Source organism: Fusarium redolens, assembly GCF_020744475.1.
Source record: "Fusarium redolens strain MPI-CAGE-AT-0023 chromosome Unknown BKA55scaffold_8, whole genome shotgun sequence".
Lineage (NCBI taxonomy): Eukaryota > Fungi > Ascomycota > Sordariomycetes > Hypocreales > Nectriaceae > Fusarium > Fusarium redolens.
Window position 1 is genome coordinate 631,840 of NW_025763671.1, and position 25,341 is coordinate 657,180.

Consider the following 25,341-nt stretch of genomic DNA (forward strand, 5'->3'; position numbering starts at 1 on the left):
GGCCCCTCTACCCCCTGAAAGTCGCAAAGCTCCCGTCCTAGCTCCGCGCAGATTAGCTTGCTCGGTAGTAGCCCCTTTGTACTGAAACCGTTCCGCTGACACGATTGCACAAAGTATTTGCCATTGAATCGCACTTCGTTCCTTGTCATCCTACGAGCCAACGCCTGAATCGGCTTCGCGATGGCTTCTGAATCGCCAAAAGCGACAGATATGGCCACGATGCCAAACCATCCTGATCCTACCAGCTCCACCGAGGCTCCCGCACATGCGACGTCATCTACAACCCCAGACGCGGTCGTCCAAGCCGATGTGCCTACAAGTCCAGACGTGTCGTCACAACAAGATCAAAACTCTTCGGAAAAAGATGGTGCCGCCAACGCCTGGCTTTCACATGAGGATGACGGCGATGACAGCAATGACTGGCTAGCTTCCAATGATGCTGTTCCAAATCAAACACAAGAGGCGTCTTCTACAGAAGCCGCCATCGAAGAAACCGAACTCGAAGTTGCTTCACAACCCAAAGCATCTGTATCTCAGCACTCAAGTTCTATGTCATTCGCTCGCACAGTGTCTCACGAAATCAGCTTCGGTGACGAGGAGGAAGGCGAATGGAACTTGAGTCGCACTGATACCGACCCCTTCAAGTTCATGCCTCCTACCGACCGAACAAACTCTTTCCCACCTGTGCCACCGGCTCACACACATTCTGAAGTGGAGGACCAGCAACCTCTTCCTTCCAACCAGGCATTGGACGTTTTAGAGGAAACCGAGAAGGAAGCAGACGCAGAGGAGGAGCTATACCAGCGAGAGGAGACAACAGATGGGCTAGATGCACCTCGGCGAGGACACTCCTCCTCTATATCTATTGGAGGAGATTTGAAGAGTCCAGAGGGCCAAGATTCTGATGAACGATATGAAGAAGGGATGCCACTTATCCCTCAACCTGCGAAAGAGAACCAAGAGGTTCCCATTGAACAACCAAACCAGACTTTAAGCGACTCGTTTGACGATGAAACCGCGGAAGGTGATGATTTTTTTAGTCAAGTTCAAGGCTCTGAACCGGCATCTGATGAGAAGCCTGCCCCTGCTTTGGAACGAAAATCGACAATGCAGGTTTTGGATTCCATGAACGCAGGCGCCATCTCGAACAAGTCTGCACTTGAGGGAACTCCCGAAGAGGAAGAGGAAGAGGAGGACGAAGAGGAAGATGAGGAAGACGACGACAGCAGCGATGATGACGAGGATAGCGATGAAGACAGCGAGGAGGACAAAAAGGCAGCACAGCCTGTGCCAACGCCTGCTTCATCCGATCCAGCTCCTGCGGCATCCGATTCTTCCCCAGCTAAGAAGGAAGACCTTGCATCAAAATGGGAACAGGCTTTCGCCGACGACGAGGATGATGATTTTCTGCTTGAAGATAATGCTAGAGAGGACAAACAAGTTGATCCAGCTGCTTTCTTTGGAAGTGATGATGAGGGTTTCTTGGAGGATGAGGAGCCAGCTCCCGCTCCGGCGCCTGCCCCTGCATCACGTCAACCCTCTGGATCCAATCCCTATATGCCGCAGGCACCAGCTACTCACCCAGCGGCATCTCCGTATGCCCCAAGCATGCAAGGGCTAGGGGTTGCTGCTCCTCAAACATCGACATACAACGCTCCAGCACCTGCCGTAACTCCTTTCGGTTCGGCTCCTCAATACGGCCAGCCACCACCAGCACGTCCTGATATGTCCAAGGCGCAAAGCTTCGCGGATAAGTCAAAGGGAGGTTATCACTCACCGTATGACCTGCCTACTGATCTTGTCACCAACCTGGTGAAGCCTCGAAAGAGGGCGAGCATGCAACAGCTTTCCCAAGTCAATCAGGTTCATGCTCCGGTTCAACCTCCGCCTAGAAGTGCAAGCGTTGGCATGCCGGCGCCCCCAACGAGACTCACTCCTCCTTCCTCTAGCCATGGCCTACCTGGCCACCAACAATCTACAGCACCTCCCAAACCCACAACTCCTGGTGCACAACACAAGGAGAACTTTTTTGAGGAGTTGCCCATGACATCTAGACCACGGCCTAGTTCACGGACAAGCCAGAGGGCCCAGTCTCCCGCGCGAAATGCGCCTCCAATGGCTCACGCACCACATATTCCTTCACCATTAGCACCTGCGGCGCCAAACCATATGGCTCCGCCCCCTTTTCCTGCTACGGCGATCACCCCTGGAGAATCGTACAGCGAGCCCCCCAGCCAACCGCCTCTCGTCCCAGGTGCTGGCCTGGTTGCGCCTGAGAGAGTCAGTCCCTATGCTGCTCTGACCACTTCTGCCAACCACATGCCTCCGCCCGCCTCGACAAGCGCCTCTCGGTATTCTCCTGCACCTGGTACAAGCCATACTGCCCCGCCGGCTCCTGCAAGCAGTCGTTATTCACCAGCACCTCCCGTCACCAAGAGCCACGGTTCTTACGGAGCTGTGGCAACTTCTGGCCCTGGACCAATGCTCCCACATCAGCCCAGGACATCAAGCCCGTTGACCCATTCTGAGAGTGCTCACTTTGAGCCTAGAATGAGCCGTGTTTCGTCTCTGCCACCCACACGTGAGGTAGATGAGGAGGATGAGCAACAGACTCCCACTAGATCTGCGAGCGCTACTCATGCCATAACCCATCATGATTCGCGATATAACCCTGCATCTCCTCCAAAATCCACACAAACACCACCCCCTCCAAGCTATGCTGGCCAACTTACTCTCTCGCCCCCCAAGCAATCGGGTCCATATGCGCCCCATGCCCCGCCAACAGCGCAGGCTAGCTTTGTACCACCTCCTCGCGCTCAAACACAATCGCCAAGCGCATCCTTCGGCCATAAGCAGGCTCAGAGGTCCTCAGACTCAGCGCGCCGACCTTCTTCTGCCCACTCACACTCCTATCCTTCTCCAGTAGGCGCAAAGCCAGCCCCTTCACCTTATGCTCCAGTGGCTCCTGCTGCTCCGATGGCCCCAGCCCCTGGCGTCTCAACTGTCCGTACTCGCGGCCAGTCTATCACAATGAACATGGTTGCGCCCACTGACGGACGGGAGCATGATGAGCTCCAGCGATGGAAAGGAGTGCCTATTATTTCATGGGGCGTAGGCGGTACTGTTGTTACCTCTTTTCCCAAGAGCGTTCCTCGGTATGGCATAAACCAGGCTGTCCCGATGATCGTACGAACACCAGGAGAAGTCAAGGTCCAGAGTGTCAAGGACATTGAGCCGCTGCACGAGCATGTGGCTAAATTCCCAGGCCCTCTCAGGGGCAAATCAAAGAAGAAGGAGACTATTGGCTGGCTCAGTGCTGGAATTGAGCTACTCGAAAAAGATCTCCCTGATGTCTCTTTTCACTCCCAACTCTCTCTTGAGGCGAAGCGAGCTGTCGAGCGTTTACTCCTATGGAAGATTATGCGCATCTTCATTGAGAACGATGGAATACTGGAAGGTAACCCTACTGTGGAGGCAGCTGTTCGAGATGTCCTCTCACCTGGTGAAAACGCATCGTCCACAGGTGATGATACGCTTTTCCCTGCCGCTACTAGTTTTAATACCGGAGTCCCCTCGGTTACCTCAATGCAAGCCGATGGTGTCGATGTCTCATCCATGGATCAGATTCGTCATCATCTTCTAAGGGGCGACCGAGACAAGGCTGTTTGGGCGCTGGTTGATAAAAGACTTTGGGGTCACGCCATGTTGATCTCGCATACCGTGGAAGGCGATCTCTACAAACGCGTGGCACAGGAATTCGTCCGCAAAGAAGTCAACTACCCCGGTCATGCCAACGAGTCTATGGCTGCATTGTATAAGATTCTTTCTGGAAACCTCGAGGATTGTGTGGATGAATTAGTTCCTGTCCATGCTCGGGCTGGTCTTCAACTGATGTCCACTGGTGGAGGTTCAGGACCTACTAAGGATACGCTCGATGGGCTGGATAAGTGGCGAGAGACTCTTTCTCTTGTCCTGAGCAACCGAAGCACCGATGATATCCATGGATTGAATGCCCTCGGAAATCTCCTCTCTAGTTATGGACGAGCTGAGGCAGCCCACATCTGCTTCATCTTTGGCCGTCATGCGTCTATTTTCGGTGGTCTTGACGACCCCAACGCCAACTTCGTGCTCATTGGAGCCGATCATAGACAACAGTCTGACCAGTTTGCCAAGGAAACAGAGGCACTCCAGCTCAGCGAGATCTATGAGTACGGCCTGTCTCTTGCAGGAGGAGCTCTTGCAGCCGCAGGCACACCTCATCTTGCTGCCTACAAGCTCGAGCATGCAATGACACTTGCTGAGTATGGCCACCGGGATAAGGCAATGCAGTACTGCGACGCCATCTTGACGGCAATGTCCTCCCAAACTAAGCGATCGCCATACCATCATCATGTTCTCGAGACCGCTGTTGAAGACTTCATGTCGAGATTGAAGCAAGCACCGAAGGAGGAGAGCGGCTCATGGATTTCCAAGCCAAGCATGAACAAGGTCTCGGATAGCATGTGGAACAGGTTCAATAAGTTCGTCGCAGGTGATGAAAACGAGGAGAACAATGGAGGTGCCGGAGAGGCAGGACCATTCAATCGCCCCTCTGGAGAGTTTAGTCGTTCACCATCGGTTTCTAACTTTGACGTCTACGGTCAGCAGTCGCCTAGCTTCGGCATGACACCTGCTCAACCATCGGCAAGCATTGCAGCATCCAAATACGCGCCGAATAGTATGACGCCCGCAGCTTCCGCAAACCCTTACTCTCCCACATCTCAGTACACACCTGGACGAAGTTCTACCGAATACGCTCCTAACTCATATGAACCTTCCTACCCTGGTGCTGCCTCAGCTGACCGAGGTGACGGCTACACCCCGTCCGTTCTTCAGTCTGAGCCGACCAGTGCTGGCCTCAGCGGACCAGCAGGCCTTGCGCCCGCTGCTCAAATCACACAGGGTTACTCCCCTGCTGGATACCAGCCTTATGGAATGCCAGCATCGACACCGATCGGCAACGATGAGAAGCCTACCGACAATTCCGCACAAGGGTTCCAGCCTCTCAATTACGGATACGAGCCGCCTCAAATGCCCTCAAACCCACCTGAGCAAGCAAGTGAGCATAACGCTGGAGAGGGCGGTAATCTTGGATACGAACCGCCTTCATTCCAGCCTTACAGCTATGAGCCTCCATCATATGAGCCTCAGTCCACTGCTGAAGATGACGATGAGCAGCCCAAACCTAAGAAGAAGAGTTTCATGGATGATGACGACGACGACTTCCCTTCCATGAAACCCGCCGAGAAGTCCAAGGCGGAGAAGGACAGGGAGAATGACGAGATGTTCCGTAAGGCTGCTGAGGAGGACGGTGAGTTTACCTTTTCAATCGATATGATACATAGCTAACAAGTTCAACAGCCAAGCGTGCAGCTGCACAGCAGTCGTCCAAGAAGGGCTGGGGCTTCGGTGGCTGGTTCGGAGGTAGCAAGAAAGCACCCCTTGAGCAGACCTCATCTGGTGATTCTTCGCCTGGCAAGCCCATCCGGGCGAAGCTGGGTGAGGCTAGTAGCTTTGTATATGACCCTGAACTAAAGCGATGGGTCAATAAGAAGCCAGGCGCCGAAAACACACCAGCCAAGACTGCTACACCACCTCCTCCCAGGGCCGGCCCTCGCTCTGTCTCTGGAACTCCCCCGCCTCCGACCGGCACTCCTCCCCCACCTTTGGTTACGAGCAATAGTGCGCCGCCACCCCTCATGCCCCCCAAGGTTCGAGCTGGAACACCAGAGCTGTCCAAGCAGGCATCGACAGAGAGCCTGGGCCTCGCGCCTCCTGCTATGGCTCGATCAGTTTCCAATACTAGCAACGCCAGCGCACCATCCAGTCGACCAACGACAAGTATGAGCAATGCTAGCAGCATTGACGATTTACTCAGCGTGGCGCCTCGCAAAGCTAGTGACAAGAAGAAGCCACGAAAGGGTGGTCGATATGTCGATGTCATGGCCAAGTAAGACACAAATAAGGTGCCATTTTCGTTTGGATTTGTGAAATACCAAGTCACTTTCAGGCGTTCTTGTGGGGATTCGTACTAGGAACGAATTGATATGTATTAATAATTAGACTATTGTTGCGTCTTGTATTTCTGCGATGGGTTGAATTGTAGGAGCGCTGGCCTGGGGCTATATCAGTGACTGTACACAATGTATTGAGGAAGCGGATGAGTTGTAATGTTTTGGATCAGGAAGAGAATAGACCGTAATGCTACCATCGAGACATGATCACGACTCGAGTAGGTATTCGACAAAGAACGATAATACGATGAAGAATTCTTCTGGCTTTTTTTTCCTTTTTCTTTTTCTGATTAATGTGTGCTTTGACAGGCATACACTTGACGGAACGCCCAACTTAATACCAAAATCCGTCATAAAATCGCCACCCAGCTCCAGCGCCTGAAATATGAAAGGTCATCATCCATCTTTATATGTCTCACATACTATATGACTGTACATAGTACTGATATTGTTAGCATACAATTGATAGGGCTCGAGGGCAAACAAAGGGCAAACTCACTGTCACGACAGAGTCATCCGCTGTAGCATCATCATACTGAGGCACATAGACGTAGAGGATTAACGCATGGTCGTCAGCAAAACAGGCAATGACCCTGCCTTCTAAGCGACCTACACTAAGAACACGGCTCCAGTCCTTACCATCGACACGAACAGTCGCCCAACGATCGGAGCCGCCTTCCCGAAACTTTGTACTCGGATGCTCCTCCACGGGACAATCGAGCTGTGCAGGGTCTAGCTCTGGGTTTTCGAGGTTAGACCACACACTACAGATATCTGTAGTCTCGGTTGCAATCCGCAGTCGTAGACCACCGTGCATGTTGGCGCTAAGCTCGAGTTTTGGTGATTTCGTATTGGCAGAAGAGCTAGAATTAGAGGCCATAGCAAGCTTGGTGAAGCGATCTGAGATGGCCTTGAGCTGAAGAAGAGGGGGCAGTTGAATGTGGACATCTGGTTCGCGTACTCGAGGCTGCATGATAGTCTCAACAGTCTCTGGATGGAGGACACGAACGGGTATGTCCTGCGTGATGATCTTCTCATGCTCCCGTCTTAATGAAGTCTCGAGGTGCTCTGCCTGAAACATTTCATCATCATCGAACGGGTCATCGCCAGTTGCTGTTCCTGAAGGTTTCGCGGCCCCAGCTGGGTTGGCAGCTGACGTAGTCGTTGTGATAGTCATCGAAAGAACTGGCAAACCGTCTTTCTTTGTGAGGCGTAGGGAAGCAGAGATACTGTTAAGCGCAGACTTGAGGGCGCGTTGAAGCGGTTGAAGAGGAAGCTCCAAGTTAATGGTATTACCTGCCTCGGCGGATTGAATGTGATAGCCATCAAAGATGAAGTCCATGGCAAGAGACCTTGAAGTTTATGAGCAATGGCATAGCCCAAGAAGGAAGAAGACGTACGCCCATACTTGAGATCCCATGTCTGGAATGACAGTGAATCGTGCAGTGTCATCGCTCAAGCGCAACCAGGCAATCTTCTCAAGAGAGCCAAGTGCAGCTGTAAGCTCTGTGTTCACGATTAGCAAAAGCCATCTAGGAGAAGTAAGAGCACCGGAGGCATAGGTAATATACCTAGGTACAGAAGGACTTACTTGCGAATGTGCGAATATTTTTCAGCTCTGTACGAAAACGCATCTTTAGAAGTCGCGATGTTAGAAAATGGTGCAAGTAAAAAGGGATTGTTATGTACCTACCTTAGGTGCCTTAGATGAATCAGTCGTGATGTCAAGGCCGGAAGTCGCGAATTGTGGGTCTCGGCAGTTGGCCTTCACCACCACTGAGATGTATATGATAGGTAGGATTTTTGAATTCTTTATATTAACTTGGGATAAATTACAAAGTATATATACTTATGATTCTTTATTATTTTAGTTTTATTTTATAAATATATATATATATAAGACAGTGACTATTTACGATAAACACTCATGAGAGGCGACACGGGGTGATATAAAAGGACCTACCTTGAGAGGTACCTAGGTAGGTAAGATAAATACGGCCCTGGGGAAATTTGGAGGAAGCTTACCTGCCTACCTAAGGTAGGCTTATATTCAAGCCCAATGTGTGAATGGCTCCTTCGAGCAGTGTTAGAGAGGCATATCCGTTCGGGGAATTGATACTGCCTCTGCATCACAAACCATTTCCACGACAATAAAGAAGAAGGCTCCTACCAACTAGGGCAGTGAAAGGAGAGTGTCTCCCATATCCGATCGAGGAAAGCAAGCAAGCATATATAGAACATGCCCCTGTGACATAGAACTCTTCCTCTTCATCATCATCATCATCAAAACACATCGTCAAGATCATCCATCACAATCACCATCTTTTACTTTAGCTCACTCACCCGCTCACTCGCTCATCACTCCAGTTGCTATGAGCAACTTCACGACTCAAACATGGACACAGAGGTGGAGCGCAGGATGTCAGGGTCTTTCGAACGACGGTTCAAGAGCATACCATTACGGCAGGAAGGCATGTCTTCAAGTTCACAAGTCGTCGAGGTTCATAAACCAGTCGAGTCTGAGCAGAGACCTTCCTACTCAACCCCAGCTGAAGAAAACAACGAGACAAGGGCGAAAAAAATGCTTCTTCAAAAGAATCTGGAGCAAGGGGTTAGAACACTTATTCCAAAGAAATGGAGGAAAGGGGGAAAGGGGCTTCTTTATCCATAATGTACGAAAACTACGGCCTACTCACCAGCGCGGACCGTCAGATCCGTCAGGTTTCGTAAATTTGGGGAGACAAGATCCCAGGGCTCGCGAACCAAAAGTGTTATACCCCTTTTTGAGCCCGGATCATTGTATGATGTGCAGCAAGCAACTCCATGACTCGACCAGCGATTACAGGAGATGGAAGAGCTGCGAGGCTCGAGTCTATCTTCCTTGTGGTCATTCCTTTGGTCACCATTGCTTGCACAATCATCTGAGAGATCGTCTAGTTTCTCGGACTCCTGATAGCGATGCTATCATTGTTGGAGGTGAGCAATACTGTCCTATGGGAAATTGTATCCCCATTCGATACGAGTGTGACCACTTTGCTATTCCAACACTCAAATCTCCCCAACCCAATATGGACCAGGAGGGCCAAGTTATACCGTCAGAATGCGATTTTTGTTCATCTGATTCATGCGGCAAACCTAGCAGCCGCCGCATGGAAGAACATGCCAAGAAAATGCTTCCATCGCCATCGCCAAGGCAATATACCGGTATTCCAGATCGGATCGTTTCTCGTGCCAGAGAGGCCTAGCACGCCTGGTACGAATGGAGGTTCCAAAAGGCGAGCCGATTGTTGGATGACGAATGGCTTAGGTCTCTCACAAAGCAGTTCCAGGAATGCGAGGCTCGCAGACTCGCCTGGCTGAATGTCGTTATAGAACCTCCATCAAACAGGAATCTTGAGGAAACAAGCAGGTACAGACGAGCCATTGATGCCCCTGAGATTGCAAGCTTCCCGAGTCAGCAAGAGGGGAGAAACCTGCCCTCAGGGCCAAGCACCGAGATGAGAGAGAATCCAAGCCCGGCTGAAGCAAATAAGCAAAAGACAGTTGAGTCCATTTCGCCAGTCGGGAATGTTAGCGACCCTGATCAGACCAATCCTGCCGAAGCCAGCACTTCATGGAAGTTACCTGAAGTCGCTAAGCAACCGCCATTGGACGTTCGTATATCAAGAGAGGTGGGCAGATCTGCCGTGGGAACCGCATCAGTTGATGACACCAACGCAAGCAAGGACAGGATCAACACACCAGCATCGGGCTTTATCGACGAGAAGACGAATGTTGGTCCCAGGGGAGATATACCTGAGGAGGAAACCGAGGAAGTAGTGACCTTCCCTGATCCACTGAAGGATGAACCAAAGAGGTCAACCGAAGAGGCAGAGTCGAAGGCAGAGGGGGAAAGGGAAGCTGCTCAGCCAATAGCGTCGTGATCACAATCTAGCTTCTGTCTCGTGCGGAGAACTTGGCCCTTCGGGGTGGCATGAAGGATCAGGTTGTCGCTCTTTCACTTTCGAAGAATGGTCATATTTTGTTGGCTGTGTCCTTGAAACGGGTGCGTTTTTGGAAGTTTGGATGAAGAGCGATATAGTTTCAGCGACATGATTTCGAGTATTGGGTCAGAGGTGTAACAAGCGATGAATAAATAACAGTCTGTTGCTTCAAAATCACATTGGACTATGATGAATATTGCCGTATAAGCTGTATATTATGTGTCTGTACTGTCAGTGGCATTTTTCACTGGAGAAGAGGATGTGCTTGGGGGTGACAGAAGAAATAGCCTGTTTGTTCAAGATTACTTAAATACTTAGGTAAGCATTTAAGTAGTCTTGAAAGGTATCCTAAGCTAAAAGGATAATAAAAATGAAAATCTATAAAGATATAAAGATATATAAAGATATACTAAACTTTATCAGTTTTCTCCTAAATTAAAATAAGTATTTTAATATATTAAGTATGACCGGCTATTTCTTCTGTCACCTCAGGGATGTGTTCTGCTTGATATATATGTAAGGTATTTTGTCATGAACCCGGAGGGTGCAAGAAACGTATTGAATTGAAACATTATGACCTAAAATTATTCCTTGCAAGCCGGTCTGGCTCATCGTCGCTATCGTCCCTAAAACCCTCTTCAAGACTGCAATCATGATGTCAGTCACTATTGTATAGGGAGATGTGCAACAAAGGTTGCCAATCAGCAGCACTTACTCTCTACTTAATCGCCTGGTGCTGTCTGGCCGAGCAGCACGAGTATCAGCCTCCATCTGGCGCCAGGTATCCTCGTCGACGTTCCCAAGTTCCTCTCCATCATCGTCTTCCAGCCCGTCATTGGAGGCGTCATCGGATGCGAACGTGACGCCGCGATTAGAGCGCCAAGTGGCTATTCGGGACGTTATGCGCTGTCGCAGAGACGATGTTTGAGAAGACAGTGTGTCGAGAGGTAGGTACTGGCTGTAGCGGGCATATCGGCGCCAGAGAGGAATGAGTACGTATGTGAGGAGGATAAAGAGTATCAAGGAGATGACGGCGGGAACAATTAGCGTCTAGTAGCGATCATATGGACGTCAGCAGGAGCGGAGCATGGGAATAAGTTGTCATGATGGGTTTGTTACCTTGATAACGGACATTGTCGCGCCCATATTCTATGTGTCGGAATCTCAAACGACAGTATTGGAGTCCGGCTCAGCAAGTTTCAAGGCCGAAAATGTCATGATGTTTAAGCTGGAGGTTGCCGTGATCGCCCTGAGGCTACAGCAGGAAACGTGGCTGAAGCCACAAGGGCCCAGCGGGAGGTGACGACGCCGAAGATCCCGCTAAAAGGGGCGACCAACAGAAGAGTTCAGACTTGCAAGGGGGTAAAGTGCCAATCCATCCATCATCACTAACAGCCATGTACAATATTGTTCTAGAATGATCTCAACAATCAGCAATATTTACCCAATTCCTTGAAGGGAGGACAGTTTTCATATGGGTTTCTTATTAGCTTCGTTACTATAGCCGTCAATATCTCTCTGTCTACCTATCTAATAGCCTATGTTTCAACTCTCTTTGCGTCAAGCACCCAATCCATCGGAATCTCACATTTACCGCATTGTCTTTATCGTCGGCACTTCCACACGCCGTTGATTTAGTGTATCGCTGTTAAGATGTGCATAATCTTCCATCTTCATGGGACACGTCACCATCGTATGCTATCTCAACAATACACCCACTGATATACGGCAATCAGAAACTGGTAGCGGACGGAATGGGGAATTTGAGACAGCCGACCTCGCTTAAGACTCAAGGATAAAGTAAAGAGAAAGATCCTTTTGTCTCGGAATGGTAGGGGACGGATATGGATGGATCTTGATCTTCCTGAGACAAAGAATAGAGATGCTCGTAGAGTCGCAGTAGGGAACTTGAGACAAATGCGTGATTGTATGAGTAATTATTGCTTCAGCTTCAGAAAGCTACTTTGACAAAGAGACTGGCATTCATTTTTGACACTGAGTTAAAATAAATGGTCGTGTAACTGATCTCATCATTCGAGGAGTGTCACACATTGGCGCAACTGAAAACCCCAACTAAGAATAGCCACGAACCATTTATACGATGGTCAGATCGGTTCGCAGATCATAGACCTCAAATGTGTTCATTGCAGCATATCACACTAAATCGTCATGGATCCTCGTACGGACTTTTGGTTGTGCGAGTCTTCATTGAAAGGTAACTCAAATGTCCCAAGTCTCCGGTATTGGGTCATGAGTTGCTTGTTTTTTGGAGGCTGTATCACTAATAGTGGAGGGAGGGTCTTATACACAGATATCAGTCACTGAGGACTTTTCAGGCAGACATGATCTTCTATTGACATCTGGATGGTAGCTATCTCCAGGCTCTCTTTACGCTCCAAGTTCTTCATTAGGTTCTATCCAGGTTGACATGTGTCTGCGCGTCCTCAATCTACAGAGCCCACTTCCCCTGGCAGATCTCCTGATGCTAAAGAAAACTCCCCGCCTGGCGTCGATGCTAAAAAAATGTCTCTCAGACCAGTCATAGGGCTTGGGCATAATGAACATCCATGCATGATCATGCTAATATAACACTATTTCTCTGGGAAGTATATTACAACATGCTTGTACTCATTAACTTCAGCTGAAGCGACTGATATGATAATTTACTACATTCTCTGTCGAGATAAAGATCAAACCTAAGTAAGGAGTGATATGCCTCTCGCTTTGGGTATTGCATGCGCTCTAAACCTAAGATCAAGCGGCGGCTAAGCAATATTAGGTCCATAATCCCCGTAAACAAATGAACCAATCCGCATTCATCTTGATAGACCCTCGGCTTGGCCCCAAGATCCCTGATCATAGAAGGACCCATTGGAAGCCAAGTCATTCCCGTCTCTGGGTTGGGCTGGCTACAGCTGCTGCTACACCACACTGCACGACCTACCTAACTCTTAACGTTATACGACCAACTGCAGCTGTGCAGTGATACGCTACGCTCCTTTATTCACACCATTTCGACTTAATTCGGTTTGCAGTTCAACTAATTTATTTTGTTCTATTCTATTCTGGCACCACTCATTGAAACAATCCGTCGGCATCATCTGGATATTCAAAGCCCAAGCTTAGGCCTTTTCTTTGTCTTTTACCTTACTTTACCCCCTCCCTATCTACGCACGTTTCTTCCCACTCTACCAAACTCCAGACGACCAAGGTTTCAAAACCACCCACAGCACTTCTGCCGATTCGAGTTACGCTCCGGACCCCGAATAACTTCAATATTTTCCTGAACGGCGATATCGTGCCCCCGATGAAGCGAGCGGCCCTGGGCCAGCACATCGCCAACTTCACGTGTTCAATCTGGTAGCTGTTGGCAAACGTTTCCCCAGACTCGTCGAACCCTGGCACCTCCTTTTTTCCTTACTGTACACCCCGGATCGACACCAACATTGCCTTCGAAATACGATTCGCAAACTAAATCATCCGCTTCGACGACTGTCGCGGCCACGACCGCTCTGTCACAACTACCGCCGTCGCCGTCGCCATGTCTGATAAGACGAGGCAGTCTGGCGGCCGTTCTCTATTCTCACGAAGTAAGCACAAAGACAAGCGCTTGACCGAAGAATCGAGATACCCCGCAGACGATGCCGCCAGTTTTCGTTCCTCGCGCCATAAGCGAGAGTCGTCTGCCATTTCGTTGGATCGCCCAGAATCTTCTGATGGCGGTATCAACCAGATGGCAGGCGTAATAACGTCGATTCCCTACGATGCCGTTGGAGGTGGATCACGCTCTCCCATACCTGTCGAGTATCTGCCCAAAGGCGAGCAGATGCCAGTGCGCCGAGAACCTCTTCCACACCACCTAAACAAAAATGGCCTGGACTTTCACCAATACCCGAGCTGGGATGGGACGTCGGCACAGTCTGGTGCCCATTCCCCTGGGCGACAACCTCTTGGGTATGGATATGGCAACGTTACTATGGCCTCAACGGGGCGTCAGACCCAATATCAGCAATGGGGTCCGCCTAGGGGCAGCTCTTCCCACTCTAATAACCCTCCCAACCCTCGATACGACTCATATATGTCATCTAACGCCCGGGGCTCAGCTGATAATCTGAGCATTCAGTCAGGTAATGCAAGCTTCATCGATGGAAAGATATCACGCTCACCCAACGCAGCTATGCCTAGTGCTTCTTCTCAGAGCTCTTATGCTGCTTCTCAGCACTCGAACCGCGATTCTCACCGGTTTACCAAGTTTCCGTCTGGCCCCCCTCCAGGGCAAAGCGATCCTCAGGGTGGTTTCTATTTCCCAAAGCCAGACGACGATAATGTGGTGGAGCAGATGTTCCTCCAACTGATGCAGAAGCGAGGATGGCACAACCTCCCTGAGCAGGCCAGGAGACAGATGATGGCCTACCCAGCTCAGAAGAAGTGGACGCTGCTCTATCAGGATCGACTTACTGAATGGCAGGGCGAGCAGAAGCGCCGACAAACAGCACGCCCGAACCAGTATACCGCAACTCCCGATATCACGACGTACTCAGATGAAGAAGGCACTCCTGAATGGTATGTTCGGCGGGTTATGGAGGATCGACTTGACACGAAAGGTATGGGAAGTTTGGAGGTCAATCTGCGAACTCAACAAATTGGTTGGGTCAAGAGATTCGTCGAGTGTCAGGGACAGGTCGCTTTGATGACCTTGCTGCTTAAGATCAACCGCAAGACAGCACAGGGGCCAGTCCAGGATAACAACCGTATCGACAAGAACCTCGATCGCGAATACGATATCATCAAGTGTGTAAAGGCGCTTATGAACAACAAATTTGGTGCCGACGATGCCTTGATTCACCAAAAGGTCATGGTAGCCCTTGCTAGCTCTCTCATATCTCCTCGTCTCACCACACGGAAGCTTGTCAGCGAGATCATAACCTTCTTATGCACCTGGGGAGAGAATGCCGAAGGTCATCTGAAGGTCATTCAGGCGTTGGACGAGGTCAAGACCGCATCTGGAGAAAATGGCCGATTTGATGCTTGGATGCGTTTGGTGGAAGTCACCATTGATGGTAGGGGCAAGATGGGAAGTTTGGTTGGCGCCAGCGAAGAATTGAGGACCGGAGGTATTGGTATGGAGAACTTGCTTATGGAATACGCCGTTGCAACCCTCATGCTCGTCAACATGATTATCGATTCGCCCGAGAGAGATCTGGAGTTAAGGATACACATTCGAGCTCAGTTTACGGCATGTGGTATCAAGCGAATCTTGACGAAGATGGAGGAGTTCCAATACGAGCTCTTGGACAAACAGATTGAACGGTTTAGAACAAACGAAGCCATTGACTATGAGGATATGCTTGAGAGGGAGAATAGCAGCATCAAGGACGATGTCGAAGGCGAAGTCAAGGATTTGACTGATCCCGTTCAAATTGCAGATGCTATTCAACAGCGTCTTCATGGCACCAAGACCAACGATTACTTCATTTCGGCTCTACAGCATCTTATGCTCATCCGAGCAAATGATGGCGAGGAGCGGCTACGCATGTTTCAGTTAGTCGATTCCATGCTTAGCTACGTTGCTATGGATCGGCGACTGCCGAACATGGATCTCAAGCAGAGTCTCAACTTCACGGTTCAAAGTCTCCTTGACAAATTACATACAGATTCAGAAGCCAGGCAAGCCCAGGATGAGGCTCTTGAGTCACGACAAATCGCCGAGGCCGCGATGGCTGAGCGTGATGAGATGAAGGCTCAGCTTGAGCTAGGTGCTGATGGACTGGTTGCCAAGTTACAAAAGCAATTGGACGAACAATCTCGATTCATCGATGCTCAAAGGAGACAGGCAGATGGACTCAAAGCTGAATTGGATAGTATGCAAACTATGAGAGCCAAGGAAGCCCAGCGATACGAGTTAGAAACAAGAGAGCTATACCTGATGCTTCGAGACGCACAGGACGTGGCTGCTTCTAAGGCTATCAAAAGCGCGGCTGCCAGCGCCAGCGCCAGCAGCAAGACAGCTGGCCCTGAAGACCCTGCTCGTATGCAAGGTATCCTGGATCGGGAACGCCTAATGGAGCGGTTACAGATGCAGATCGAGAGGCAGAAGACACAATACAAGCTTGAGGGACGTGTTTGGGGAGATGCTGTTGGACCTTCAGACCGTCTTCGAGCCCTACGCGAAGAGATGGACGACAGACCTGGAACACCCCCTGGTGGCGGTACGCCTCCTCGGGACTTCACCAACAGCGTTCTGGGAAGCATCCACCGCAATACCAAGATTCCACGCAAGCCCCTTAAGAGACGCTCTGATGGTGAGGTGATCGATGAGGACGACGAGACTGAGGGCGAGGATGGTGTCATCTTCGAGAAGCCCAGAATCGTCGAGATGAAGCGACCTACCATAGACCCGAAGCAGCAAGCTGGTTTGCTTGGTGAGATTGGTTCCAAGGTCAAGAAGTTCGATGCCAGCGATTCCGAAGACGATACCACCGGTCCTTCTCACCCTAGTATGGAGACTTCGTCACCCATCACTCCTCCAGGTGACAGTGAAACTCCCAAAATCGAAGTCACTGGTGCTGGCCCTCCACCTCCACCGCCGCCTCCACCTCCTCCGATGCCTGGTCAAATACCCGGAGCTCCACCGCCGCCTCCTCCGCCTCCGCCTCCCCCCATGCCGGGCCAGATTCCCGGTGCCCCCCCGCCTCCGCCCCCCTTGCCTGGCATGCTTACACCAGGTGGTGGGCCTCCTCCTCCTCCACCGCCGCCTCCGCTACCTGGTGCTGGAGGTATGCCCCCTCCACCACCTCCTCCTTTGCCTGGTGCTATGTCTGGACACTACTTGTCGCGGCAACCCGCTTTTGGGGCTGCACCAGGCATTGGCCTGCCCGTTGTTCGTCCCAAGAAGAAGCTCAAGGCCCTACATTGGGAGAAGGTCGATGCCCCCGAGACCAGTCATTGGGCAGCCCATACACCCTCTGCTGAAGCCCGAGAGGAGAAGTATCAGGAACTCAGCAAGAAGGGTATTCTCGACGAGGTTGAGAAACTGTTCATGGCCAAGGAGATCAAGAAGATTGGTATAGGAAGCTCTTCTAAGAAGGATGACAAGAAGCAAATCATTTCTTCTGATCTCCGCAAGGCCTATGGTAAGTGCATACCCTTTTGTGCACACTTGCTTTGCTTGCTAATACTATACAGAAATTGCTTTTGCCAAATTTTCACAGTACTCTGTCGAAAAGATTGTTCAAATGATCATCCACTGCGATCCTGAAATTCTAGACAACACTGTCGTGATGGACTTTTTGCAGAAGGACGACCTATGCAATATTCCTGACAACACAGTGAAGCAAATGGCACCGTACAGCAAGGACTGGACTGGACCTGATGCCAAGTCCCAAGACCGTGAGCTTGATCCTTCGGAGCTTACTCGACAAGATCAGCTTTACCTCTACACGGCCTTTGAGTTACACCACTACTGGAAGAGTCGAATGAGGGCCCTTGCTCTCACTAGAAGCTTTGAGCAAGAGTACGAAGAGATTAACGAGAAGATCCGACAGGTTGTTACGGTGTCTGAGTCGCTACGCGATTCCGTGTCATTGATGAATGTTCTTGGCCTTATTTTGGATATTGGTAATTACATGAACGATGCGAACAAGCAAGCACGGGGTTTTAAGCTTAGCTCCCTTGCGAGATTGGGTATGGTCAAGGATGACAAGAACGAGTCAACATTGGCCGATCTTGTGGAGCGTATTGTACGAAACCAATACCCTGAGTGGGAGACCTTTGCGGATGATATCAACGGAGTCATGACGGCACAGAAGATCAACATCGAGCAGCTTCAGGCGGATGCGAAGAAATACATCGACAATATTCGAAACATTCAAATGTCCTTGGATTCTGGTAACTTGAGTGACCCCAAGCAGTTCCATCCTCAGGACCGAGTGAGTCAAATCGTCCAACGCATTATGAAGGAGGCCAGAAGAAAATCCGAACAGATGGAGCTGTACTTGGAAGAGATGATGAAGACGTACAAGGATATCATGGTATTCTACGGCGAGGACCCCGCAGATGATGGTGCCCGCCGAGATTTCTTTGCCAAGTTGGCATTGTTCGTGGGAGAGTGGAAGAAGTCTCGCGAGAAGAACGTGCAGGTGGAAGAGACAAGGAAGCGTAACGAGGCGTCAATGAAACGGAAGCATACAGCTCAACTCAAACTCACCAACGCCAACGCCGAGGCAGGACCGACGTCTCCATCCAATACCGGCGCCATGGACTCCCTCCTGGAGAAGCTACGTGCAGCTGCGCCGCAAGCTCGGGACCAGAGAGACCGAAGAAGACGAGCGCGACTCAAGGATCGTCATCAGGTCCGCGTCGCGTCAGGACAAAAGATTCCCGACCTCGACGAAATCCCAGAAGTGGAAGCTGGCCTCAAGAACAAGGAGGAACCCGTCGACGACGATAGCAAAGTGCTCAGCCCCGGCCTCTCATCACCTCGTGAAGGTGAAGATGATGTTGCCGATAGAGCAGCAGCTCTTCTACAAGGCATGCGTGGTGGTGACGGCGCAGATGATAACGACCCTGAGAGGAGAGAAACCCTTCGAAAAGCCCGACGGCAAACAGCAGAGGAAGAAAGAAGGTTACGAAGACGGCGAAGAGAAAGGGCGACTACCAATCAGTCAGAAGAGAACCCCGACGAACAAAAGGAAGAACCAAAGGAAGAGCCAAAGGTAGAAGAAGGAGAGGCAGCCAAAGAGCCGCCAAAGGAAGAGGAAGCGCTTATAGAAGATGATGTTCCAACACCTAGAGCAGCGACTACCAGCGACGGTGCCCCAGAAGAAGAGCAAGGGGAAAAGGCATAGGCATGGCATGGCACAGGCACAGGCACAGGCATGAGGATGAGATGGATGGGCGGTGTTTGTGATTCGAGATGCATACCAATGGTGTTGGGAACTGTTTAGGAGTGGAAAGATTGCGTTTGCATGTATTGCACGCGCTATACGTAATGTCTACACCAACACATACAGTGGAAGAGAGAATACTTGAACAAATTTGTGTGTCATGGTGATCTTGATAATTGCAGTACTGGCCGCAAGTGACAGTCAGAACTTTGATTCCATCGACTCAGCTAGGGGTGGCTTCACCTAGCGTATTTCAACACAAGCACTGCCTTTGAGCAAGCTCTTGTCCGTCTGATATGACACAAAGAGCGTGCAGGTTGTCCATGCTGTTCAGACGGATCGCATGCAGGCCCTTGTGACCTCTTCATCCTTGTCCTTGTAACTCAATACCTCCTCGACAGCGTTGTCCACCGTTCAACTGTCCCCAAGTCTCTTCGATCCAAGATTCCCTCCTCCCATCATGACGCCAAAAGATACCACCACCACTTGCGACAAGGCTCACGGTAAGGGTGCTTGTCAGCGGCGGGCCGGGAAGCAACTCCAACGGCTCCGTTCACGGGCGATCGACTGGCATGGTTTTCGCGTCTTGATCGTATAAGCTCTTCTGGTGTAGGGGTAGCAGGTCGACATATCCAGTTCCACAAAGTGGTGAGGACTATGTGGATGGCTGTTATACTGAGTGCGACACCCTCAAAAGAGCAGAAGATGCTGGGTGACCAAAGGAAGACCATGGCGAGATCCGTGCATATATTCCGCTGAAGTTTGTGCTGGCTCGTGAAATAGAGTATTTCGTCGTGCAAGTTGAAGAAATAGGATAACATTAAGATAGTCTTGGGATAGTCGAAGTTGATAAGAGAAGGTGTATTGTGATAGGGAGAAATGTGATAGAACAACGAAAGAGTAAGGCTGAGACTGTATTACACATGCAGAATATCGTAAACTTTGATGTTCCACACAATTATTATACCTCTGCGTTCGTTGAGCAGGAAAACCTATCTCTCTTGTACGCCAGTTCAGTTTACCTTTGAGGCATAACCTTAAAAATGCCAACTGTCCTCACGGAGATCATGACTCGTACTGTACCAACACCATCTGACCGTCATCCTCAGCGTGATGGACTCAATGGCCTATTGAATCCACCGTTTCGGTTCATGTACTGACGATACTCCGTCTTCTTTTCCTTGTGCACGCCGCCAGCATTGTTCCCTGAAACTTTCTTGTTCTTGGTCGTTCCGAAACCACCGAAGCCCATCATAGCTTGCATAGCGGCCATATCATCGTCTTCTGCGTCCATAGGATCTTCTTCAACTTCTGAAGCCTGGCCGTCTTCTGAGTGGTTGCTTTGCTTTTCATGCTGGGCGCGTGAGGGCGGTGGTGGTGAGCGACTTGCACGAGAGCTGACGTTGAAGGACATATTGGGTGCCGGGCGCTTTGCATCGGGGCGAGGACGCGTGGGAAGTGCTTCGTGAGTAGGACTGCACGATTGTGGTGAGGCTGAGCGACGAGATTTGCCTGCATGGGAAGTTAGATGTTTATAACGTTGAAATGGGTGCAGGTGCATACTTCGCTTGTCTCTATCATCATCACGACGCTCATCTCGTCTCTTTCTTGGTGGCGCATCCTCTGCGTCCTCTCTTCGTCTATCCCTCCTGTCTCGACCATCATGATGGCGCGGGCCTCTATCCCTAGGTCGGTTCCTATCACCATCTCGGTCTCTGTTTCTCCTGTCCGGCGACCTTGATCGATCTCTATATCCACGGCGCTCGCGTGATCTTGACCTGTAGCCTCCGCGATCGCGGTCGTTGTCCCTATTATGTCCTCCGCGCCTATCGCGTCTGTCGGATTCGTCCCACATTTGACGACTATCGGGTCGTCTATTTCGTCTAGAGTCCCCCATTGTGTGTGCTGTAGACTTTTGATTCGGATTCTGGGAATTTGCTGATAATCTTGAGATATTGAGAGTATGCTAGTTGAAGAATGTTCGAAAAATGCATCCAACAAGTTCTAGAAAGAGGAAGGCTGAAACAAGATAACTTTTAAGTGGGGAGCATGCTTCAAGTGGCGGTGGCTGGTGAAACTGCATCATTGGCCAGAGCTCCCCTGGACCCCGGATCGTCTCCAGTTCTCAGCCTTGCGTCGTCATATCAATTTGCTACTCCTACGTGTTCTCTGGAGCTTGATCAAACACAAACTCACCCAATGAGGAATTGGATTCTCTAGAATTCAACCAAAAAGATCCTATATTTCACTTCCTCACCTCGAAGCTTGTGAGAACCCCTTTTCATCGTAATTATGGTGAAAATTGCCCATTGGGTGTCGGCGGCGGCACTCGCTCTGGGCGTCTCAGCCGCAGACGATGCATCTTCTGTGCTGACGACAGAAATCGGCCGTCAAAACAACCAGAGCCTCTTTTGGGGCCCCTACAAGTCCAACTTGTACTTTGGCGTGCGGCCACGAACACCAGATGGTCTATGGACAGGGCTCATGTGGGGGAAAGTTGACAATTACCATGATATCCAGAATGGTAAGTGAAATAACGAGCTTCGTCTTATAAGTGCTCTAACATTTGCCTTCTAGGTTTCAGATATACCTGCGAGCAGGGAGAGGATATGCATGGCTACGGGTGGGATGAGTATGATGCCCGCATAGGCGGTGTGCAGTCAATTCACGACAAGGGCAACAACATCGACTTGACGACTACTTTTGTGAAGATCCCCGGTGGAAATCATGGTGGCAGCTGGGCTGCCCGAATCAAGGGAGAGCTGCGAGAAGGTGCGCCCAAAAACACCAGAACCATGCTATTCTACTACATCGCCCAGGATGGTGATGGCGAACTTGCTGTTGAAGGTGAGGGTACCAAGTACGGTTTCAAAGGCGATGTTACTCTTAAGGGCAGTTCAAAAGCGCTGGGAGACTACAAGCTTCTCATTACAAAGGGTACCGGAGAACACCCTTCAACAGATCACAAGTTTCTGGAAGATCGACATGGCGACACAACCATTGTCTCGAGTACTGACGTCCCAGCCGACCTTACCTGGCAGGGCAAGCCCGTTGTTTTCAAGCAACTTCAAGATGCCGTTTCGCCCGTGCAGCAAAATGCTGACCAGGCGGATCCTCCTCCACCGTGGCAGGTGTACCGTATTGCCCATGCACCTGGAAAAGGCAACGTTCATATAGTCGAGAAGACCTTCGAAGGACCGTTTGAGTTCGATGTCATCTTTTCATCGGAATCTGGAGGCAAGGAATTCACTTCTGAGGAGGTCACTGAACAGATCGAAAAGACTTCAGAGATCTTCAACGAGCGCTTCACCAACACCTTCAAGCTCAAGGAACCTTTCACACGGGAGAAGTACAAGAAATTCGGCAAGAGCATGCTGTCTAACCTTATTGGCGGCATAGGTTACTTCCACGGTCACCAGCTGATTGACAGATCGTATGCACCTGAGTATGAGGAGGAGAACGACGGGTTCTGGGAGGAGGCCACGCAAGCCAAGGCTCGCACACAGCCAGAACTCGAGGGCCCCTATGAGCTTTTCACCAGTGTTCCTTCTCGCCCTTTCTTCCCCCGCGGCTTCCTGTGGGATGAGGGATTTCACCTTATTCCCATTGCCGACTGGGATATTGACCTCACACTTGAAATTGTCAAGAGCTGGTACAACACTATGGACGAAGATGGCTGGATCGCACGAGAACAGATTCTTGGTCATGAGGCCCGGAGTAAGGTCCCCCCTGAGTTCCAGGTGCAATTTCCACACTATGCCAACCCCCCTACTCTGTTCCTTATCATCGAGGGCTTCATGGAGCGCCTCCGCGCATCCAACGGAACCAAGAGCGAGGCGAAGGAACGCATTCTGGGAGCCGACCCTTTGCAAACCGCTCACCTCGACAATATTGAGCTCGGCGAGAGCTATCTTCGAAAGTTGTACCCCCTATTGAGACAACAATATGACTGGTTCCGCAAAACTCAGCGAGGTGACATCAAAAACTACGACCGTGAGGCGTACTCAACCAAGGAGGCATACCGATGGAGGGGCCGTACCGAGACTCACATCCTCACCAGTGGCCTGGACGACTATCCTCGACCCCAGCCCCCTTCGCCGGGCGAGCTACACGTCGATCTCATGTCCTGGGTTGGTCTGATGACAAAGTCGTTGATGAACATCGCAGACGCCCTCGGCATGGCCGAAGATGTGAATGAGTATAGGAAGAACTTGGACGGCATTGAGCACAACCTCAATGATCTCCACTGGTCCGATGAGGAGGGTTGCTATTGCGACGCAACGATCGACGATTACGAGGAACACGCGCTCGTATGCCACAAGGGCTACATTTCCCTGTTCCCATTCCTGGTCGGCCTGATGAAGGCTGACGACCCCAAGCTGGGCAAGATTCTTGATCTTATCAGCGACGAGGAGCACCTCTGGAGCCCCCACGGCATTCGCAGTTTGAGTAAGAAGGATGAATTCTACGCCACGGGCGAGAACTACTGGCGCAGCCCGGTGTGGATGCCCATCAACTACCTGGCTTTGTCTCAACTACACGTAGGATTCCCCTCAGAAGTCCCCTTGGCGAAGTAGTACAAAGACTAACATGTGCATATAGAACGTTGCTTCGCAGGAAGGCCCCTACAGGGGAAAAGCGAAGGATCTATTCTCGCGTCTTCGTAAGAACCTTGTTGACACCGTGTACAAGAGTTGGGAAGAAACAGGCTTCGCCTGGGAGCAGTACAACCCCAACACGGGTGCCGGGCAGCGAACACAGCACTTCACTGGATGGACCAGTCTTGTTGTCAAGATCATGGCTATGGAAGATCCCAGTCAGGAGGCTCATGCCAAGGACGAGCTGTGAATGTGAGAGATGTAACAAGGCAATGTAGGGCTGCCTCGAAAAGGTGTTATGTGTATCCAGATATGCCAATTGAAACATACCGGTTATTGGTCAATGGCTAGTCACGACCTTATGCATCGTAAAAAAAATCCCACGGCTCGTACCGCATCCTCAAGCCATGTAGGCTTTGTGAAGCTTGGGGGCTATGAGGCTGGGAACAGGGATCGAAACATTTTGCCATATTGGGTAAGTTAGGGACAGAGCCTCCAAACTCTGTTTTGGTGCCTCTGTGCGACGGATGGCTGTGATTTGATGCCTGGTGCCTGGTGATGGCTCAATGGCTGCAGATCGGTGACTGGTCTGTGTGCCATACGGATCGACAGGCTGTCAACGTCTTAGTGGCGTCGGCGGAACTTATTCAAACGGCCGAAGGCTGTCGATGAAGTTGAAAAATAAAGTGTGCTTGTTTTTAGTCAACATCAACGTCAGCGGGTTTCTAGCAATGTCACGATACTTGCATCGGTCGCCAGTCATAGTCTACCGGCTTGCTTCCGGGACGAGAGTAGCTGCCGAGACACAAGCCGCAGATCCGTAGATGCAACCATTCTTAGCAATGCCCAGAATTGCTTGAGTGCATGAGGTTAAAGATTGTGTATAGCTTCAACGTGAACAGGCTGCAACATGTATTGGTGGAACTCAAGCTTCCACGCCCAAGGGAACCCTCCGATACACCATAACAGGCGTTGCAATCCTTCCCGAGACATGGCTCAGGGGGTAAGCAGGAAACAAAACAGCAGGCACTAAGATCTGGAAAGCTATATCCGTAATGTCTCAGAGGTAGCCGAGACGGCAGAAACATGGTTCATGTCTTAGGTCTTAGGTAGAAACAGTAATAGAAGAGCCCGGTCTAGGTTGCAAGGCTGATTTCTTGGATAATGCCTCGTGGTGGTGAGTGTAGCGTCTAAGCCTGGCGATTGGATCAATTGGAGCCTGTCCGGGGCTATGCATCGAGCTACCGTAGCGAAAACAGTCAGATGAAGCAACAGCGCGCCAATTGACCAATAATGATGTTGTTTCTATTTTTAAGGCGCTTAAATTCGACAAGGGGATATGCGTGTGGCAGGGTGAGGTTGGTGTATCATTGCGGCTGTTTGTAAGAATTCGAGACTCGACGGACATCATGATGTGATTGAAATGTGATTTTGGATCGCGAAATGTTTCCATTGATAGAACAAGCGTAGCATTGGCGATTCTTGGGAGCAAATGCGTCAATGGTTCGACCTTTCAGCTCGTTGGTCATTCACAGTAGGCGCTTAACATGGCTGTTTGGGGTCTGGCCAATAAGGAGCGGTACCAGAGATCTCAGTGAGAATCGAGAACCCCAGTCGAGTCTAACTATCGAGGGGAGTTAGATGCTCAGAAATTAGGTCCCAAGGGATTGGGAGGGCCCGCGTTGGCCGGCGAAAGGGACTGAACCTGAACCTGACTGACGGGTAAGACCAGATGCCGTGCCGTCCGGAGTGAAGGAGTCCCGGTCACCCAATAGACTAGTGTACGGGTGATAGTAAGGTCAGAAGGGGCTGTTCGATGATT

At 50.6% G+C, this 25,341-nt stretch overlaps 7 protein-coding genes across 7 annotated transcripts; 4 read left to right on the forward strand and 3 right to left on the reverse strand.

Moving 5' to 3' along the window:
• Positions 1–180: 180 nt before the first annotated feature.
• On the forward strand, positions 181–5,993 carry BKA55DRAFT_511953 (Sec23-binding domain of Sec16-domain-containing protein; the record flags this gene model as incomplete). The annotated part of the gene is made up of 2 exons (XM_046187756.1): positions 181–5,350; positions 5,401–5,993. The coding sequence occupies 2 exons, from the start codon at positions 181–183 to the stop codon at positions 5,991–5,993; spliced, it is 5,763 nt and encodes a 1,920-aa protein (XP_046049167.1).
• Positions 5,994–6,468: 475 nt separating this feature from the next.
• On the reverse strand, positions 6,469–7,687 carry BKA55DRAFT_690087 (checkpoint protein Hus1/Mec3; the record flags this gene model as incomplete). Its single annotated transcript, XM_046199450.1, has 4 exons — positions 6,469–6,495; positions 6,553–7,405; positions 7,454–7,559; positions 7,645–7,687. 4 exons carry the CDS (start codon positions 7,685–7,687, stop codon positions 6,469–6,471), a joined length of 1,029 nt encoding a protein of 342 aa, XP_046049168.1.
• A 761-nt stretch (positions 7,688–8,448) lies between these two features.
• Positions 8,449–9,976, forward strand: BKA55DRAFT_539422 (uncharacterized protein; the record flags this gene model as incomplete). Its single annotated transcript, XM_046190131.1, has 3 exons — positions 8,449–8,664; positions 9,030–9,306; positions 9,426–9,976. 3 exons carry the CDS (start codon positions 8,449–8,451, stop codon positions 9,974–9,976), a joined length of 1,044 nt encoding a protein of 347 aa, XP_046049169.1.
• Positions 9,977–10,365: 389 nt separating this feature from the next.
• On the reverse strand, positions 10,366–11,317 carry BKA55DRAFT_568105 (uncharacterized protein). The gene is made up of 3 exons (XM_046192791.1): positions 11,156–11,317; positions 10,752–11,086; positions 10,366–10,680 (listed from the first exon to the last, which is right to left on the reverse strand). The coding sequence occupies exons 1-3, from the start codon at positions 11,180–11,182 to the stop codon at positions 10,608–10,610; spliced, it is 435 nt and encodes a 144-aa protein (XP_046049170.1). The 5' UTR covers positions 11,183–11,317; the 3' UTR covers positions 10,366–10,607.
• Positions 11,318–13,475: 2,158 nt separating this feature from the next.
• Positions 13,476–19,131, forward strand: BKA55DRAFT_363880 (uncharacterized protein). Its single transcript, XM_046185869.1, has 3 exons — positions 13,476–14,163; positions 14,212–17,169; positions 17,222–19,131. The coding sequence occupies exons 1-3, from the start codon at positions 13,578–13,580 to the stop codon at positions 18,880–18,882; spliced, it is 5,205 nt and encodes a 1,734-aa protein (XP_046049171.1). The 5' UTR covers positions 13,476–13,577; the 3' UTR covers positions 18,883–19,131.
• A 753-nt stretch (positions 19,132–19,884) lies between these two features.
• Positions 19,885–20,933, reverse strand: BKA55DRAFT_363872 (uncharacterized protein). Its single transcript, XM_046185868.1, has one exon. It carries the CDS (start codon positions 20,816–20,818, stop codon positions 20,027–20,029), a length of 792 nt encoding a protein of 263 aa, XP_046049172.1. The 5' UTR covers positions 20,819–20,933; the 3' UTR covers positions 19,885–20,026.
• A 280-nt stretch (positions 20,934–21,213) lies between these two features.
• Positions 21,214–23,769, forward strand: BKA55DRAFT_594073 (glycoside hydrolase; the record flags this gene model as incomplete). The annotated part of the gene is made up of 3 exons (XM_046195627.1): positions 21,214–21,445; positions 21,499–23,462; positions 23,524–23,769. 3 exons carry the CDS (start codon positions 21,214–21,216, stop codon positions 23,767–23,769), a joined length of 2,442 nt encoding a protein of 813 aa, XP_046049173.1.
• Between the last annotated feature and the right edge of the window lie 1,572 nt (positions 23,770–25,341).